Raw genomic sequence first — 16662 nt, forward strand, 5'->3', positions numbered from 1 at the left:
CTCCCTCCCTCCCTCCCTCTCTGAAATCAATAAAAATATATTAAATTTTTTAAAAAAGGATAAGGCAGCTGGGAAAGTATGGCCTCTCCCCTCTTGTCCCTGCATCTCAGCCTCTATTTGGAGACCATACCAGGATTATAATCCTGGAGTTCCCAGAAGTGACCGGTGGCAGAGAGTGATGAGACACAAGATGGAGCCAACTGCTACTTTAAAACAGACTGAGGGACACCCCCACCCCACCACCCCTTCCCAAACACAACAGTTGAAAGCAATCCTGGTTCTGAGGGAAAGAGTAGCCTGTCTCTAAGAACCTTTGCCTGCTGCTATACAGAGCTCCTGGAAAAGACTTACACAAACACTGGGTGGGTGATTTCTAAACGGTGTTCATAAATAACTGCCTAAATACAGGGCGATCTGAGGGAGGGGGCTGAAAAACCTGAAATTGAATAAGCTATGCAACAGAATTATGAGATTCTGGATAGAGCAATATTTCACAAAATTAATAATCCATTACATTTAAATAGGCAGAGACTGTGTCAGTCTCTGGCACCTACAGATCCATTCACTGGGGTGTGTGTGTGTGTGTGTGTGTGTGTGTGTGTGTGTGTGTGTGTGTTTTAAATAAATTATTTGTCAACAGTTAAACATCAAATATCTCATATTAAAATCCAGATTTCTACCTTCTGTTTAAAAATCCCAAGATCTGGCAATGCTGGGCTGGCATTCTCCATGACAATCGTGGGAATGAGTATGCCTCGTTCTGTGAGCTTGCAGGTCAGTGGGACCCCCTTCCTCATGGCCTCCCAGCCACTGAGGCCAGGGTATGTCAATACTTATCACTGAGTTTATGCCATCAACCAAAGTTGAAAACCTTCTACATCAATATATGATGGTAGGGCAGCAGGTAAATTTACTGTAGAAAAACAAATCCCCCAGAACTTCTTTTTAAGGTAATTTTACCATAGTCATTCATTTAAAACATTTGGCCCAAGGTACAAACAGGTTTGCACCAAACACACAATATATATACATCCAAGGTTGTTCATTATAGCATTGTTTGAAATAGCAAAACACTGAAAGCTACTTAAATGTTCATCAGTACGAGACTGACTAAATAAATTATGGAATACCCACACAATGGAATACTGCACAGCTATTTTTAAAGAGAGAGAATAGAGTAGATCTATTGTGTACCACTCAGAACAGTCTCTACTTTAAGAAACAAAGGAACGAAGGGGGATAGAAAGAAAGAAAAGAAACCAGTGATTTGAAGGGACCAGTGATGTATAGTGTCAGACCATTCATGGGAACATCTTTAAGGGGACAATGCACATAAATGCATAGGAAGTTTCTGGAAGGATACACAAGACCAAGTGCTACATGGGCTGTAGGTAAAAAGAAGCATAGGGAAGAGTTACTTTTTCACTTCTCTTTTTAGAATCATTAACATGTGTTACTTATATGATTTTAAAAATATATATTTTAATGATTAAAATAATAACAAATTGATGATGAAGTAAAATTCCAATTCAGGGAAAATTAATTTTTTTTTAAGAAAACTGTCATTCTCCAACAATGTCAGAAAAAACAAGTGTAGCTATTTGACATTGACAGAGGGTCAGATTGCCATGAGTCACTATGGTTTCACATATGAAAATAAAAACACCTACCTCATGAGATTGGAAATATTCAATAAAATTTCTAGAAAGCACTAACCTTTGCCGACTCAAAAAGTTGCTATCGCCCTAACTGGTTTTGCTCAGTGGATAGAGCGTTGTCCTGCAGACTCAAGGGTCCCAGGTTCGATTCCCGTCAAGGGCATATACCTTGGTTGCGGGCACATCCCCAGTAGGGGGTGTGCAGGAGGCAGCTGATCGATGTTTCTCTCTCATCGATGTTTCTAACTCTCTGTCCCTCTCCCTTCCTCTCTGTAAAAAAATCAATAAAATATATATATTTTTAAAAAGTTGCTATCCCCAGCCCTCCCACACTGCCTATTCCTGACTTGTGTCAAATGATAGCACATGAACCAAAAACCAATCTGGGATGGTTATTGCAAACCCCAAGATTTAAATTCCATTCCAGGTGAATTTCCTTCTGGACCACAGTCAGTCCTCGAAGAAGATGGGAGTATAGTCCTCAATCACAGAGCATTTCCTCAAGTCTGCAGATGGTACCATCTCCATACAAGAACAATCCCATTGTCTATTAAAGTTCCCATTTCAAAGAGACTCCAACACATCCATGCATTTTCCCCCAAAATGTCCTACTCACATATCCAACAAACCACCTTGATGAGGAGTGGGAATTGGAGATCCCACACTTCTGCCCTTTTCTTTTCAGATCCCCTCCCTAGTGTCCCCTGTATGCTCCCAAATGGTGCTGGAGACCAAATATCGTTCATTATTTGGTCCATGCCCAGATGAGGAGAAGCCAATGTTCACGGAGCTCCCAGGCCAGAATTCTCTTCCCAGAACCCTTTGCTCTTTGGAGTATGGTATCCCTCCATCTCCCTCACAACCTCAGCTCCTGGCTCTGGCTACTCACCTCTGGGCAGGAGGTGATGAGAGATCAAATTTGCCTTCAAGTTTGTCCCTTTGAACCAAAAGCCCTGAGAACCCCTACCCCAGTCCTCCTACACAGGCTCTCCACAGCCCCACACACAGGTGGAGGGCGCTGGGAAGGGTTCCCACAGTGCATTAGCTCTGAACAGGGGAGGAGGAAGAGCAGTGTCACACTATCCAGCCTGTCAATAATTCATGAGTTTCAGACTGAGGGGCACCAGTCAGAGAGTCAGTTTTCCCCGGATATGGGGAAAATTAGACTTAAGCTCTCTTATCTCATCGGGATGTGCTGAGTACCAAAACTGAGTACCACAGCCGTAACTTATTGGTTGAGGAATATACTATAAATCCATTGTTGTTGTTATAATACCTGCTTGCTACTCACACACACCCTTTTGATGGCTAAAATCCCCTTTTTGGCTGATCAGCTAACCTGTACATACACTAAATGAATCTTTAGCAAGTATAAATTCTATTAAACACCAATCCTCCAAACTGAATTTCACAGACCAGCATTCTCTCTCCTCCAATTGTAGGGACTGACATAGGGTTCCCAAACTGGTAATTTCACCAACTAACAACACTTTTCTCAACCTACCCATCTGCTTTCATCATCTTTTCTTAACAAAAAGACTAATACACACACATACACACACAAAAGCAAAAGCCTATCCCAGAATAAAGGAGTATCTGTAGAGTTAAATAAGCTCAGCTTTATGACACTCACTACATTTTCTTTATTTTCTCATTTTGCCTTGAACTAGTGAAAACTTTGCCATGGACCCGTACCACTTCTCGGTCTGGCTTTTAGAGGCCACGGGATTAAACCAATGCAGACGCTAGCGCTTGGGTCTGCCAGGGCCTTTCTACAGTGTGCTATAAGCCATCCAGATTTATGAATTCTCCCAGAAACCCTGCAGGGAGATCATTTCAGCCCACTGGGCAGAAGTGGAGGCTGAAGTCTCGGACACAATTTATAGTGGAGAGGACTTTATTCATCATCTGCTCCAGCATTCTTAGTTTACAGATGAAGAGCCTGGCCTCTGGCAGCAATAATAATTACTTTATGGTGGCAATAATTACTATGCTTAGTAGTTTACGGTTTATAAAGTGCTTTTACATTCAACAAATATGTATTGGAGGCCAGGACCTGGGGACTTGGTGATTGTGGAGAAGAGAGTGCTCCCGAGTTCTCTGTATTCCCACTGGTTGGGGGCCCTCTAGCCTCCTTGCTACCACTTAGGCCCTGTATAACGGGGAAGTCCTCTTGGGGTAAAGGGTATATGAGACCTGTCCAGCCAGGATCTTTATCCCTGCACTCTGGTTACCACACTGATCAGAGCCTGCCGCCCAGGCCTGTCAAGATGGAGGTGACCTTGAGCTAGAATGAAGGGCAGTGTCAGGCCTGACCCAGCTGTCCCCATTATGTCTCCCTCCCAGGCGCCTCCACCCTCACCCGAGAGCCTCGTGTAGTGCACACAGGCCTCATCTCTATGGGCAATGTCAAAATAATTGCCCCGTTATGGGCTATCATATATTTAGACGCAGACTTTTTTAGAGAAGGTCCATCCTGAAGTTCTGGGAAGCAAAAGCAACCAGCTCAAAGCTGCACCCCTTGCCCCCCCCCCCGAAAAATGACGTGGGCAAGCAGATGTGGAAGGAGGGGTGCGAGGGGTTCCAGCAGTGGGGTGGGCCCTTCAGGAAATCTGGACGCACAGCCCTGTCCCACACCTGCCAGAGCAGAGCAGGGAGCTGCGGGGCGCGGCGGCCATGCGCCGGCAGGGGGCGCCCGCAACCACAGCCTGTTCCCCGCGCAAAGGGCCGGCGCTGAGCGGGAGGAACGGTCCAGTCCAAGGGCGGGCACGCGGGCGGGAGGCGGCCCGCCCCTCGCACCGCCCCACCACGGGGCGCGGAGCCTTGCACAACCGATCGGCGCCATGCATAAGGCGGGGCTGCTGCTGGGCGCCTGTGTCCGGTCTTGGAAGTCGGTACGGATGGCTAGCTCCGGGGTGGCGCGCCGGGACCCGCTCGCGAATAAGGTGGCCCTAGTAACGGCCTCCACCGACGGGTGAGTGCCCGGCCCGGAGTCTTTGAGCCCCCCCGTTGCCTGGACAGGCGGTAACTCCCGTCCTTTGCCTCCCGGGTCGCGTCCTCAGCTTCACACGCGGCCCAGGAAGTCAGGGACCACGTGGTTGGCCGGCAGCGTCCCGGTCTCCTCCGCTGCAGCCTCTGCGCCATTGCGCCAGCGCAGTGCTGCCCCCTTCAACCCAGGGCCTCTGTGCCCTGCGCTGCCCCAGTCCGCTGGCCCTGAGTCCAGGAAGACCAGATTTAAAAAATACTCTAAATATATATATGCTATCCCACTGCCTCCATGGACTCTGGCAGTGTTCCAGACACCCCATTTGGACACCTCGACAAGTCTCCCAGAACCGCGCCCCTTACCTAGACAAGACTCACCTATTCAGATTTTTGTTTGGCTGCGTACATTTTGGCCTCCATTGCACAGCCTATCTCTGCACCCACCGCCCTTGTCTGTACTGCTTCTCTTCACAGGACTTTGCTAGACACCAACTCGGCACGAATCTAAAATACAAATGGACTGGAAACGCTAATAGCTAACAATTGCAAAATGTATAGCCCTCACTCCCAGGAGAGTAAAATAAAAAAATTTACGTTTTTGACCAGAGACCCACCCTTCCATATGCACCCCAAAACATAACTAACGATAGAATTTTGAGATGATGCAGACTAATAAGGTCGATATTTGGGGGCAGGGCTCTTCCAATCATGGAAGGGCTGCTGCTGCACCCCTAGCTCATTTCTTTCCCCTCATTCCCTACAGGGTACAGGGCGCCCCCTATACCCCATGGTGGCGGGGCCTGTGAAAGGTGATGTCACTTTCTGGGAACCTAGTCTGAGGCCAACACCATAAGAAAACTTAGTAACTGAGTGTCCCAAAGGAGAGCTAGGATTCAAACCAGGGCTGTCTGACTCTGGAGCCCGTGCTTTCCACCTCTTCCCGGTGCTGGCCTTGACCATCCATATCTCCCTCTGCCCACAGGATCGGCTTGGCGATCGCCCGGCGTCTGGCCCAGGACGGGGCCCATGTGGTGGTCAGCAGCCGGAAGCAGCAGAACGTGGACCGGGCAGTGGCAGCGCTGCAGGGGGAGGGGCTGAGCGTGACGGGCACCGTGTGCCATGTGGGGAAGGCTGAGGACCGGGAGCGGCTGGTGACCACGGTGAGCAGCAAGGCTATGGGCACAGAGCCAGGAGGTGGCGGAAGGGAACCAGCCTCAGCCTCCTTCCCAGCTTTCCTGGACCACATGGGTGTGATCCAAGCCAGCACTATTAACTAAAACATAACAGTGTGTTCTGCATACCCACACCAGTCCACCAGCACACTTTTATTGTGTGCCTTTCTGTTGTGTCTCTAAGAATCATCCCATCATCCCAGTCAGAGAATCAAAAACCACTCTAATGCTTCAGCCCTTGGGGGCACCGAAAAAAACACACAGCTGGTCCCGATTCTCCAGCAGTTTCCAATTTAATTGGGTAGATGAGAAGGGTAGATAGATAGAATCACAAAATAGATGTTCCCGCCTATGAGCAAATCAGCAATCAATCCCCAGTTCTTCAGCGTCAAGGCAGTCCCTGGAGACCTGCAGGAGGAAGCCCACCATGTTTCAGCCACCTACTGTGTGCCATTCACTTTGTTCAGAGTGTTACACAGGTCATCTCTCAACCTGACAACAACCCAAACAAGGCAAAGACTATTCTCCTTGTTTACACTCTGCTCAGAAAGGTGGAGCCGTATCCCAAGGTCCAACAGCCAGTAAGAAAGGAGCTGAGTGTCATCCAGACCTGCCAAGCTGCCTACAGACTGCCAGGCGTTTCCCCATTATCGTCAGGTCAGGCCTTGTGTGCCCACTTGGACTTTACTCTCAAAGGCAGGTCTAGGCCAGTGTCAGAGCTGGTACTTGGCACCAGCCTTCCAGCTACACAGGAAAATACGAACATCTGGCAGAGGCTCCCCTTCTCTCAGGCTCAGACTACACTTCATTTCCTGGAGTGGAAGAGAGTCTACCCTAGAATGGAAAGTGCGGGATGTACTAACCAAATGGCAGAAATTATGTGGGTAATATTAGAAGAGGGTGATGTTAAACAATGGTCGATGGCATAAGGTTATTCCATGTTGAAAGAACTGTTTGGGAATGCTCAAGTGAGCATTGGAGCCAGGCTGGGGTGGCTCAGTTGGTTGAGCACGGTCCCATGCACCTTTCGATTCCCAGTCAGGGCACATGCCAGGGTTATGGGCTTGATCCCCAGTAGGGGGCATGCAGGAGGCAGCCAATCCGTGTTTCATCACTGTTCCATGAATGTTTCTATCTCTCCCTCTCCCTTCCCCTCTCTCTAAAAAAAACAATAAAAACATATTTAAATATATATACCTGTTTTTTTTAAAAAAAAAATGTGATTGGAGAAAGCCAAAGGTAGGTTCAAGAAAGTGACCTCGTCTGGCATAGGCTGCTGGACAAAGCCCGAGATTGGGACCTCGATCCTGAGGAGTTCCGACATCCTTGTAGGAAGTAAGAGGCCATGTGAGGTGTTGAGCAAGATGGAAATGTTATTAAAGAAAGAATCTGGCGCTGGTAGGAAGGATGTATGGGACCAGAGGAAACTCTGAGCCAAGGAGATCCGTGAAGAAGCTGTTGCTGTCACTCAGGTCTAGAGCAGTGGTGGTGGGACCAAATGGGTGTATGCCCAAGAGGCGTCTAGTGGAACCAACCAAGACTTTTTTCTAACCCGGCATCAAGAGATGGGAAGCAGAGGAGAGGAGCAGAGCAACTCCCAGGGCAAGTCAGGGTGGGGAGTAATAGGAAACTTGTTAGCAATTTGAGATGTGTGCCACCAGTTGCCAGCTGTCACCCTGTAATGAGGAAAGCTGTGCTCTGAGGATAGTTACTACCCAGTAACCTCCCAACCTGCACCTTGAAGCTTCTCAAAGGTGTGGTGAGGGGAAACCAGATCAGCCGCTGCTCCACTTGATTATATTTTTCTAAAAAAATCCTAGTGGCCCGGTGCACAAAATTCATGCAGGGGGTGGGCACTGCCCCTCAGCTCGGCCTGCACCCTCTCCAATCTGGGACCCCTCGGGGGAAGTGCAACTGCCGGTTTAGGCCCGAACTGGCAGTCGGACATCCCTCTTGCAATCTGGGACCACTGGCTCTAACTGCTCACCTGCCTGCCTTCCTGATCGCCCCTAACCAATCTGCCTGCCGGCCTGCTCACCCCCAACTGGCCCCCTGCTGGCCTGCTAACCCCCAACTGCCCCCCTGCTGGCCCCCCTGCTAGCCTGCTCACCCCCAACTGCCCCCCCTGCTGGCCTGCTTGCCCCCAACTGCCTCCCCTCCTGGCCTGATCGCCTCTAACCGCCTCTGCCTCGGCCCCACCACCATAGCTTTGTCTGGAAGGACATCCAGAGGGTCTCCTGGAAGGTCTCCCAGTCTAATTAGCATATTACCCTTTTATTAGTATAGATACCTATCACACCCTAGCCAGCATTGCTCAGTGGTTAGAGCGTCAGCCTTCGCACCAAAGGGTCTCGGGCACATACCTAGGTTACGGGCTCGCTCCTCACCCCTGGTGAGGGCTCATGCAAGAGGCAACCAATCAATGTGTCTCTCTTCCATCAATGTTTCCCTCCCTCCCTCCCTCTCTTCCACTCTCTCTGAAAAAAGCAATGGAAAAAATATCCTCAGGACACAGAGCAACCAATGCTTAACTACTTTTGTGTAGTGATCGCACAATTTAGAGAAAGGCTTAGAAGACACCAGCTGGATAGCCAGAATACCTTTCTCATTAATCTTCTATGCTCCTCTATCTCTGTTCAATCAAAACCCAGCCTCCTCCCCTGTCCATGCTGATAGGCCTAGAAGGAGAGGGATACACAGCAGAAATCAAAAAGTTCCAGGTGATTCTGGTGCAATCCACCACCTTCTCCCCACTCCCAAAGACACATGCACAGGCCACAGCACACACTTTCTAACGTATTCTGCTCTTTGTGGGTCACAAGTCCCTAGGCCAGGCTTACACAGAGCCAAGGCAAATGACTGGGGCTTTGTGCCAGGACGCTAAAATTTAGAGAGCGCAAGAAAGTATTGATACTGGTTTTTAAAGATTATGTGACTAAATTTTTGTGAAATTTACATGTTGACAGCTCAGGCGTTCAAAACATCTGAGCTTAGCACCTAGTTAGCAAGAATAATTAGTTAAAATGGGAGCTAGCAGATGGTACACATTGTTAATAACACCCCTCCCTGTGCCAAATCGTGAGGCACAAAGTCAACTGAGGGCCCATTTAATGCTGCTTGTCCCATGCAAAAAAAATTGCTAGTTCTGGCCCTGACTAGGGTGGCTCAGTTGGTTGGACTATCATCCTGTACATCTAAAAGTTACAGGCTCAATTCCAGATCAGGGCACATACCTAAGTTGTGTTTCAATCCCCAATCGGGGTATGTATGGGAGACAACAGGTCAATGATTCTCTCTCACATCGATGATTCTCTCTCACATCGATGATTCTCTCTCTCTCTCTCTCTCTCTCTCTCTCTCTCTCTCTCTCTCTCTCTCAACTTAAAAACAGCGCTAGCCAGTTTTTCTCAGTGGTAAGAGCATCGGCCCTTGAACCACAGGGTTGAGGGTTTGATTCCCATGATTCCCAGTCAAGGGCATGTGCCTTGGTTCCTGGTTCACGCCTCAGCCCCAAGCAGGAGGCAACTGGTCAATGTATGTCTCTCATCTCTCTCTCTCTCTCTCTTTCTCTCTCTCTCTCTCTCTCTCTCTCTCTCTCTCTCTCTCTCTTTCTCCCCCACCCCCATCCCCCCTCCCTTTCACTCTCTGAAAATTAATGAAAAAAATATCCTCGTGCCCTAACTGGTTTGGCTCAGTGGATGGAGCGTCAGCCTGTGGACTCAAGGGTCCTGGGTTCTATTCCGGTCAAGGGCATATACTTTGGTTGCAGGCACATACCCAGTAGGGAGTGTGCAGGAGGCAGCTGATCGATGTTTATCTCTCATCGATGTTTCTAGCTCTCTATCCCTCTCCCTTCCTTTCTGTAAAAAATCAATTAAATAAAAAATATCCTCGTGTGAGAATTTAAAAAACGACAACAATAAAAGCATGTTTTCGGATGAGGATAACAAAAAATTGCCAGTTCTGGGCAAATGCAAAGTCTGATTTCAGGGTGGCATGTTGTTGGCAGGTTCTGTTTGGCCAATCGTTTCTCCAGCACATTCCTACTACCACGTACTTACTATTTAGTAAAGAGATGTGACCCGTGGTTTTCCCAGTTTCAATCTCAGCTCTGCCTAGAATCTTCCATGCCTCCAGGCCATTAAAGCGGGTGTGGAGGGATGACATGATCACCAAGTGCAGAACCGCTTAATCCCAGACGGGTGTCCCCGCATCAGACCGATCTCAGTTCTGCCACCACTAACTAGCTTTGCGCCCTGAGCAAATCTCTCTGCCCCTCCCAGAGACCAAAATGAATAGGCCTCCTGTGCTTAGCTGGCCCTAATAAGACATCCCTGACTTGTAGGGTCTTGAGAAATTAACTTTCCCGGCCCTCAGAATTATCACCTTCACCATAAGGACACGCGGCTAACTGACCTCACGGCCCCTCCCAGGGTCACTTTCTCTGAGTCCATCTAAACCAGTTTCTCCGTTCAGGGAGGCGTGGGAAGGCTGTGTCTGAGATAATGGTAACTCATATCAAAGAGAACCGGACAGTGAGCACTTGGAGAAATGGGGCTGGGATTCCGTGTGAAAAGAAGAGGGTCTAGAAATAGGTTTTGAGGTGACAGCGAGGCCATGAGAATAAAGGAGCGCCCCAAAGAGAAGGTGTAAGGAGCAAAGGGTCAGCGACAGCCTCAGAAGAAGTGGGGGCAGGAAGAAAAGATGTCCAAGACATGAGACGACCTTCAGTGTTGAGCAGAGGTTAGGGTACTTCTAGAGAAAAAGGTTCCCAGAAACAGAGATGTCATTTTGACATCATTTTGTTCCTAACGAGGAATTCTCTATCACCATTAATCAATGCGCGTCCCCGACTGACCCCAAGCCCTGACTCAGCCCTGACTCTCTCCAGGCCGTGAAGCTTCACGGGGGCATCGACATCCTGGTCTCCAACGCTGCCGTCAACCCTTTCTTTGGAAACCTCATGGACGTCACCGAGGAGGTGTGGGACAAGGTAAGAGGGAATAAAGCTCAAGGGGCGGGCCTCAGAGAGCAGCGCAAACTCAGCCTGCCTTTACCAGGCATTTGTCAGGTGCAATGTGCTAGTAAATGTGAGGAATCCTTGGGATTTGCACCTGGGAAAGGGCTGGTGGGCGTGGCTTCCTCTCTACCTGCCCAGCTCTTTCACTGCTGCTTCTCCCCGTCCTGTCTTCTTCCATTTGCTCCTTCCTAGCGACCTTCTTCCTGCACCCGGCCTTCACTGAGCCCTTACCCAGGTGCTTCTTCCTGGTTTATCTCCAGCAGACACGGCAGCTAATCTGCCAATAACTGATACATTGAAATGTGCGCACCACCTGTCCCCTTGTTCAGCTGCCAAAAAAGAGTATTTCTCATGAGTTGGAAAACTTTAATAGCGGCTAGTTCAGTGAGATACCAATTCTGGTGAAATGACCTAAGTTGCTGCTTTATAACATACAGTTTCTGAAAAAGACCTGCGCTCTTTTCTTCTTAACGGCAACAAGTGAATTGGAGATCCCGCTGTCCAAATTCAGGTGTGGAATTTTGGGTTTTATGTGAATGTGTATAATCACACTACATTTATAATATATTTCGCTCACCTACATTCTTTAATTATAAAGCCTTAATTAAAATATCTGTCTTTGTTTATTAAGGTTAATATTCCCACATGATTTGGAAATGCTGGGTTTTTTATAGTTGCCCCTGGTTTTGGTTTTCTTCTGATATCATCAATATCTCAACACTGAATTTAAGAATACTAAAATATCGTAGTTTATCAGTGTTTCACAGACAGAGAGACCAAAGTGCCGACTGTTCTTCAGTGAGTCGGTTCCTGATTGATATTCTTTAAAGTAGAAAAACATCTTTCATGAGCAGTCTGAATGGAGACCACAGGAAAATAATTTTAAACCAAGTAATTTTTCTTTTTAGTTTGCATTTAAAAAAAAATATCACAGTACATCAAACCTAAATGCCAGGGTTGATTCTTGATTAAACCTTGGGTTTTTCAAATAAGAACAGATGGGATGCCGCCAATGTTGCTCAGTGGTTGAGCATCAACCTATGAACCAGGAGGTCACCGTTGGATTCCGTGGTCAGGGCACATGCCCAGGTTGGGGCCTCTATCCCCAGTAGGGGGCGTGCAGGAGGCAGCCGATTGATGATTCTCTCTCATCATTGATGTTTCTATCTCTCTCTCCCTCTCCCTTCCTCTCTCTGAAATCAATAAAAACATGTGTTTAAAAAAAAAAAAGACATATGGGAGACAATTGGGGAAATTTTATTATGGGCAGCACATTAGATAAAATCATTATTATCAGTGTTAAATGTCTTGGGTGTGATCATGGATTATAATCTCTTAGAGAATATTCATAAGTATTAGTGTTAGAGCATTATGACATCTGCACCTTAACCTTAAGTGGTTCAGGGAAAAACACAGTCAGGGCAAAAGGGACAAAATGTGAACCATTGATGAATTAGGCAAAAGATATCCATTGTACTTTTTCAACTTTTCTGTACGATTGAAATTTTTCAAAATAAGAGTTTGCCAGGGGGCGTGGGAGGGGACTACCTTGGCAGCAGTGTGATGTGTTTGTTTTAAATTATGGGTGTGAGGTTTTGATTCCAGCCTGTGCCCCAGCTTCCCCAAAATGATCCCACTTCTCATAACCCCACTTTCCAACAAATGTTCAGCCGGACAGTCCACCCTGGAGGGCCAGGAGCATCGCAGTCCCTGAGCTCAGGAGCCAGAGCAGTCAGTGCTGGAACGCCCCAGGGGCCCCAGGTCAGGCCACATTTTCCCTGAGAAGCACGGCCCACTCCATGGCAGATCCCAGAAGGCCCACCTCATTCCAGGTTCTCCCTAATGAGAAGAAACAGAGAAAATCCGGCTAAAATCCAATGTAGCCCTGAGAGTTTAGGTCCATTCTAGGCCAAATCACACTTGGCTACTTAGGAAACAAGATGAACCAGGCTCCATTCTTTCTCACCCAGGCCTAATTTTCATTCTCTCACTGAATACGCTGGTGAGAGACACTTCTTTCTCCCTGGACCTTGGTTTCTTCGCGTGTAAGGTCCCGGAAATCATCTCCAGGATCTCCACCAGCCCCAACAGGCAGATCCGAGAGAACGTATTCTGAGTGCGCATCACCCTGCCCTCTCCAGCTCTCCCCTCATGCCGCTCCCCTTCTTCCCCCGGTTTCAGATTCTGGACATTAATGTGAAGGCCACAGCCCTGTTGACAAAGGCAGTGGTGCCAGAGATGGAGAAACGAGGGTACGGAGAAGGAGAGGGAGGCTGGGTGTGACGGGCCCCACGTGGTCTGAGGGCGGGGGTCTCTGCCGGGCAGAGGGTCATTCTCTTCTCTTTCCAGAGGCGGCTCAGTGGTGATTGTGGCCTCCATAGCAGCCTACACCCCGTTTCCTGTAAGAGCCCCTTCCTCTGCTCCTTCCCTCCCGCACCTTTCTGCCCTCCAGTCACCCGAAGAAGCTTGTGTCCCCTTCTGCAATCACACCACCAAGTCCCTTCCCATAAAACAGATGCCCGGCCTCCACGAGCCCCAGCGTTGGGGAGGGTCAGCCTCAAGGCCGTTTTCCAACTGTGACCCTCCATTGCAGGAGATGCCCTGTTATCTACTGCCCTTTATATCTTCCAGTAAGAACCAAGAATGAACCAAAAACAAAGAGACTAACCCATTTTTCCTTTCCCCAGGGCCTGGGCCCTTACAATGTCAGTAAAACAGCCTTGCTGGGTCTCGGCAAGAACCTGGCCATAGAACTGGCCCACAGTAACATAAGGGTGAACTGCCTGGCGCCCGGAATCATCAAGACTAACTTCAGCCAAGTGGTGAGGAGGGGCTGACCTGCATCCTGCTGGGAGAGCTGGCGCCGGGGTCCTGAGCTCCCAATCACCCCTGCTCCCCTCCCCAGCCTTTCTGTCGCCCCCTCCGTGCCAGCCACCTGTCCGGACCAGACCCGTTCTTTCTCCGGGTGTTCGGTGGAGACTGAGAAATTCAGACTCTGTTCACACCGTTTCATATCTCCTTAAGTGGGTGGGAATGGGGAGACCCAGTGAAGTGCCTCACTAGAATCTGAAAAGAATGAACAGAAGAGGGCGGTGGGGAGACGCTGGGGGCTAGGAAGAACTAGGAAGTGGAAGAGGGCCTCTCTCTACCCTTCCTCTCCCGCAATGTGAGGGCGGGCCGTTTCCCCCCTGCCTGGCCCCCTTCTGCGTCCTTCACATAAAGAGATTCCCTTTCCCTGCAGTTGTGGATGGACAAGGCAAGAGAGGAGACCTTAAAAGAAGCCATGCGGATAAGAAGGTGAGGTGTCACAGAGGGAGTTAAGAGGGATAAAGATGGGAAGATACGGCCCCTCACACAGCCCACATCGCGTGTCTCTTGGTCCCACAGACAGCAGGGGCATGCTCTCCTCTGCCTCAAACACTCACACTTCACAAGCTCATGAACACTGCCCCACCACAGTGAGGGGCGGGGCTACAGGGAGTCTGCTTCCATTGCAAAAGCAAACACAGATGTGTCCAGGTTTCAGTAAAGAAGAGCTCTGGGAGAGGCCCTGACTCCTCTCTCCAGCTGGCTGCTTGCCACCACCTCTAGGCATCCCTAGCTACTAGGGACCAAAACCAAAGCATGCTTTTTTAGTTCCCTTTGAATAAAAAGTCATATGTGTTTTTGAAAGTCATGTTTTCAAAGCTCAGGTTGATGATCCTACAACCCAAATAAAAGGACTGAAGAGTTTTTACTAAGTCCCAAAACTCCCCTTGTCTAAGAAAACTGGCCTCCTCCCCAAGGGGCTGGACGAACTGTTCCAGCACCTTCATCTGGCTCCCTTTCCTCCAAGTTCCCTGCCTCTCTCCAACCTCGGGCTTCTGGGAACTCTTGTCTTCAGCTTTTCCATCTTGTCCCTCAAGGACTACTTGTGGAAACAGGCCAACTTAAGGGAGAAGACTCCCCCTGGTGCTCCCAAAGCATCTGATGTCAGCATGAGCTGCAGGCCTAGTCCACAACTCACTAATAAGCCGGGGTATTGTCTTCCTAGCGCCCCAGTGGTTCACTAGCCCCATCCTTCTCAATCTTGGTGCCTATTCAACTCAGCTAGGGAGCTTATGAAACTACAGATGGTCAGGCCCTACTCCCAAAGATGATTTTTTTATTATTGCTGAGAAAGAGAGAGAGAGAGAGAGAGAGAGAGAGAGAGAGAGAGAGAGAGAGAGAGAGAGAAACTTCAATTCGTTGTTCCATTTATTTATGCATTCACTGGTTGTTTCTTGTTTGTGCCCTGACTGGGGATTGAACCCACAGCCTTGGCTATTGGGTCAATGTTCTAACCAACTGAGCTACCCAGCCAGGGCCCAAAGATTCTTTTTTATTGGTCCAAGGCAAGTCCTGGGCATCTTTGGGCAGGGGTGGGGGGAAGGAGGCGGGAGGTGTTAAGCCTTCATGATGATTATAATATACAACTAGGATGAAGAACCACTAATCTGGGTTTGAGATACACACTCTGCCCCACCTCTAGAGAACTCGGGCAGTTATGTTAAAATGTTCCCAACTAAGCAATCACTGATACAAACACTGAGAATTAGCATATTCTCACAAAATGAACCTGACTCTAAGGGACAAAAATAGATTCCTGAAAATGTTATCTGTGAATTAAAGCTGTGCAAATGGAGTCATTTTAAACAAACCATTTACTGTCTCACAGACTCCCCGACACTTGACTAGTATGCACACATGTGAAACAAATTATTTGAAGTATAAAAGAGCTGCTCACAAGTTTATCTATAAAATCTTGGATTTGGGTGTCCTGAGTTCTCTAAAGAACAAAGTATCTCTATTATTTGAATATAACTTATAGTGGTTTTCTCAGAGTACAGTACTTATGCTTATACTAAATTATAACAGCTTATCATCATGATAACCCAATTTGATGGACCTGTACACTGGTCCTGAAAAATCATCTGATACTTATTAAGTAAATTCCATTCTCTGTGGGGGCCTGGCCTGTTTGATTTTTACCCCCTTCTTTGTCTTCCCTGCACCCCAGGTTAGGCACGCCAGAAGACTGTGCAGGCATTGTGTCTTTCCTGTGCTCTGAAGATGCCAGCTACATCACTGGGGAAACAGTGACCGTGGCTGGAGGGGCCCCCTCCCGCCTCTGAGTACCTGGAGAGAGTCTACCAGGGCAGAGGTTGGGCTTCAGCCCCCATTGGGTTCCAGCACTAATCTACCAGGCTTTACCACCTCTTATCACACTGCTCACCATTCCCCGCCCCCTAAAATCAGCTACACCCTGTGACAAGATCCAGCCTTCCCTGCCATCGAGGTTTGGTCTTATGAGGATTCCTGTTGTTGCTGTAGCCTTGGATAAAGACTTCCCCTGAGGACACAGGATAGGCCTGCTGAGTAGGCGGAGTCTGCGTTGGCAAAAAATATATTTTTTTATTTCCTGGCAGGGGGCAATTTGAGGGAGATGGGAGAGAAGGGCCTGGAGTTGAAGGAGGGGCTGGGAAGGTTGGAAATTAACTTGCAAATGAGGTACCAATAAAATGCAGATGATCGTGTTGCTTTAACTCAGTGTGTTCATTTTTTAGTGTGGGGTGCACAGGTGTGGTAGCTGAGCAGAGAGCATAAGTCTGAGTGACCTGGATCTCTGGGTCCCCTAACCTTCCTCCCCGTCTCCAGGACCTGAGCGTGTTGCTCGGAGTGGCGGTGTCTGCAGAGCTGCCAGCTGGAAGGAGGCGGCATGGGAACTCCCAGAGCGCCACAGGGATCCCCAAGGCTGGGCAGCAGGAGAGGAAGGACGAGCTCCCCCAGATCTGGCCAAGTCCTCTCC

General features: G+C 48.6%; 1 protein-coding gene across 1 annotated transcript; it reads left to right on the plus strand.

The window, feature by feature from the left end:
• Positions 1-4383: 4383 nt before the first annotated feature.
• On the plus strand, positions 4384-16397 carry LOC308517390 (dehydrogenase/reductase SDR family member 4). The gene is made up of 8 exons (XM_081088540.1): positions 4384-4632; positions 5626-5803; positions 10707-10808; positions 13017-13087; positions 13185-13236; positions 13523-13657; positions 14077-14132; positions 15874-16397. The coding sequence occupies exons 1-8, from the start codon at positions 4502-4504 to the stop codon at positions 15986-15988; spliced, it is 840 nt and encodes a 279-aa protein (XP_080944666.1). The 5' UTR covers positions 4384-4501; the 3' UTR covers positions 15989-16397.
• The last annotated feature ends 265 nt before the right edge of the window (positions 16398-16662 follow it).

This window comes from Myotis nattereri (genome assembly GCF_964212035.1).
Source record: "Myotis nattereri genome assembly, chromosome: 1".
NCBI classification, from domain to species: Eukaryota; Metazoa; Chordata; class Mammalia; order Chiroptera; family Vespertilionidae; genus Myotis; species Myotis nattereri.

Excerpts from the sequence above, each read along its gene's own strand:
- LOC308517390 (XM_081088540.1), top strand. The coding sequence starts at position 4,502 with ATGCATAAGGCGGGGCTGCTGCTGGGCGCCTGTGTCCGGTCTTGGAAG. Across the intron at positions 13,088-13,184 it reads CCAGAGATGGAGAAACGAGG|AGGCGGCTCAGTGGTGATTG; the intron begins GTACGGAGAAGG and ends TTCTCTTTCCAG. Across the intron at positions 13,237-13,522 it reads CAGCCTACACCCCGTTTCCT|GGCCTGGGCCCTTACAATGT; the intron begins GTAAGAGCCCCT and ends TCCTTTCCCCAG.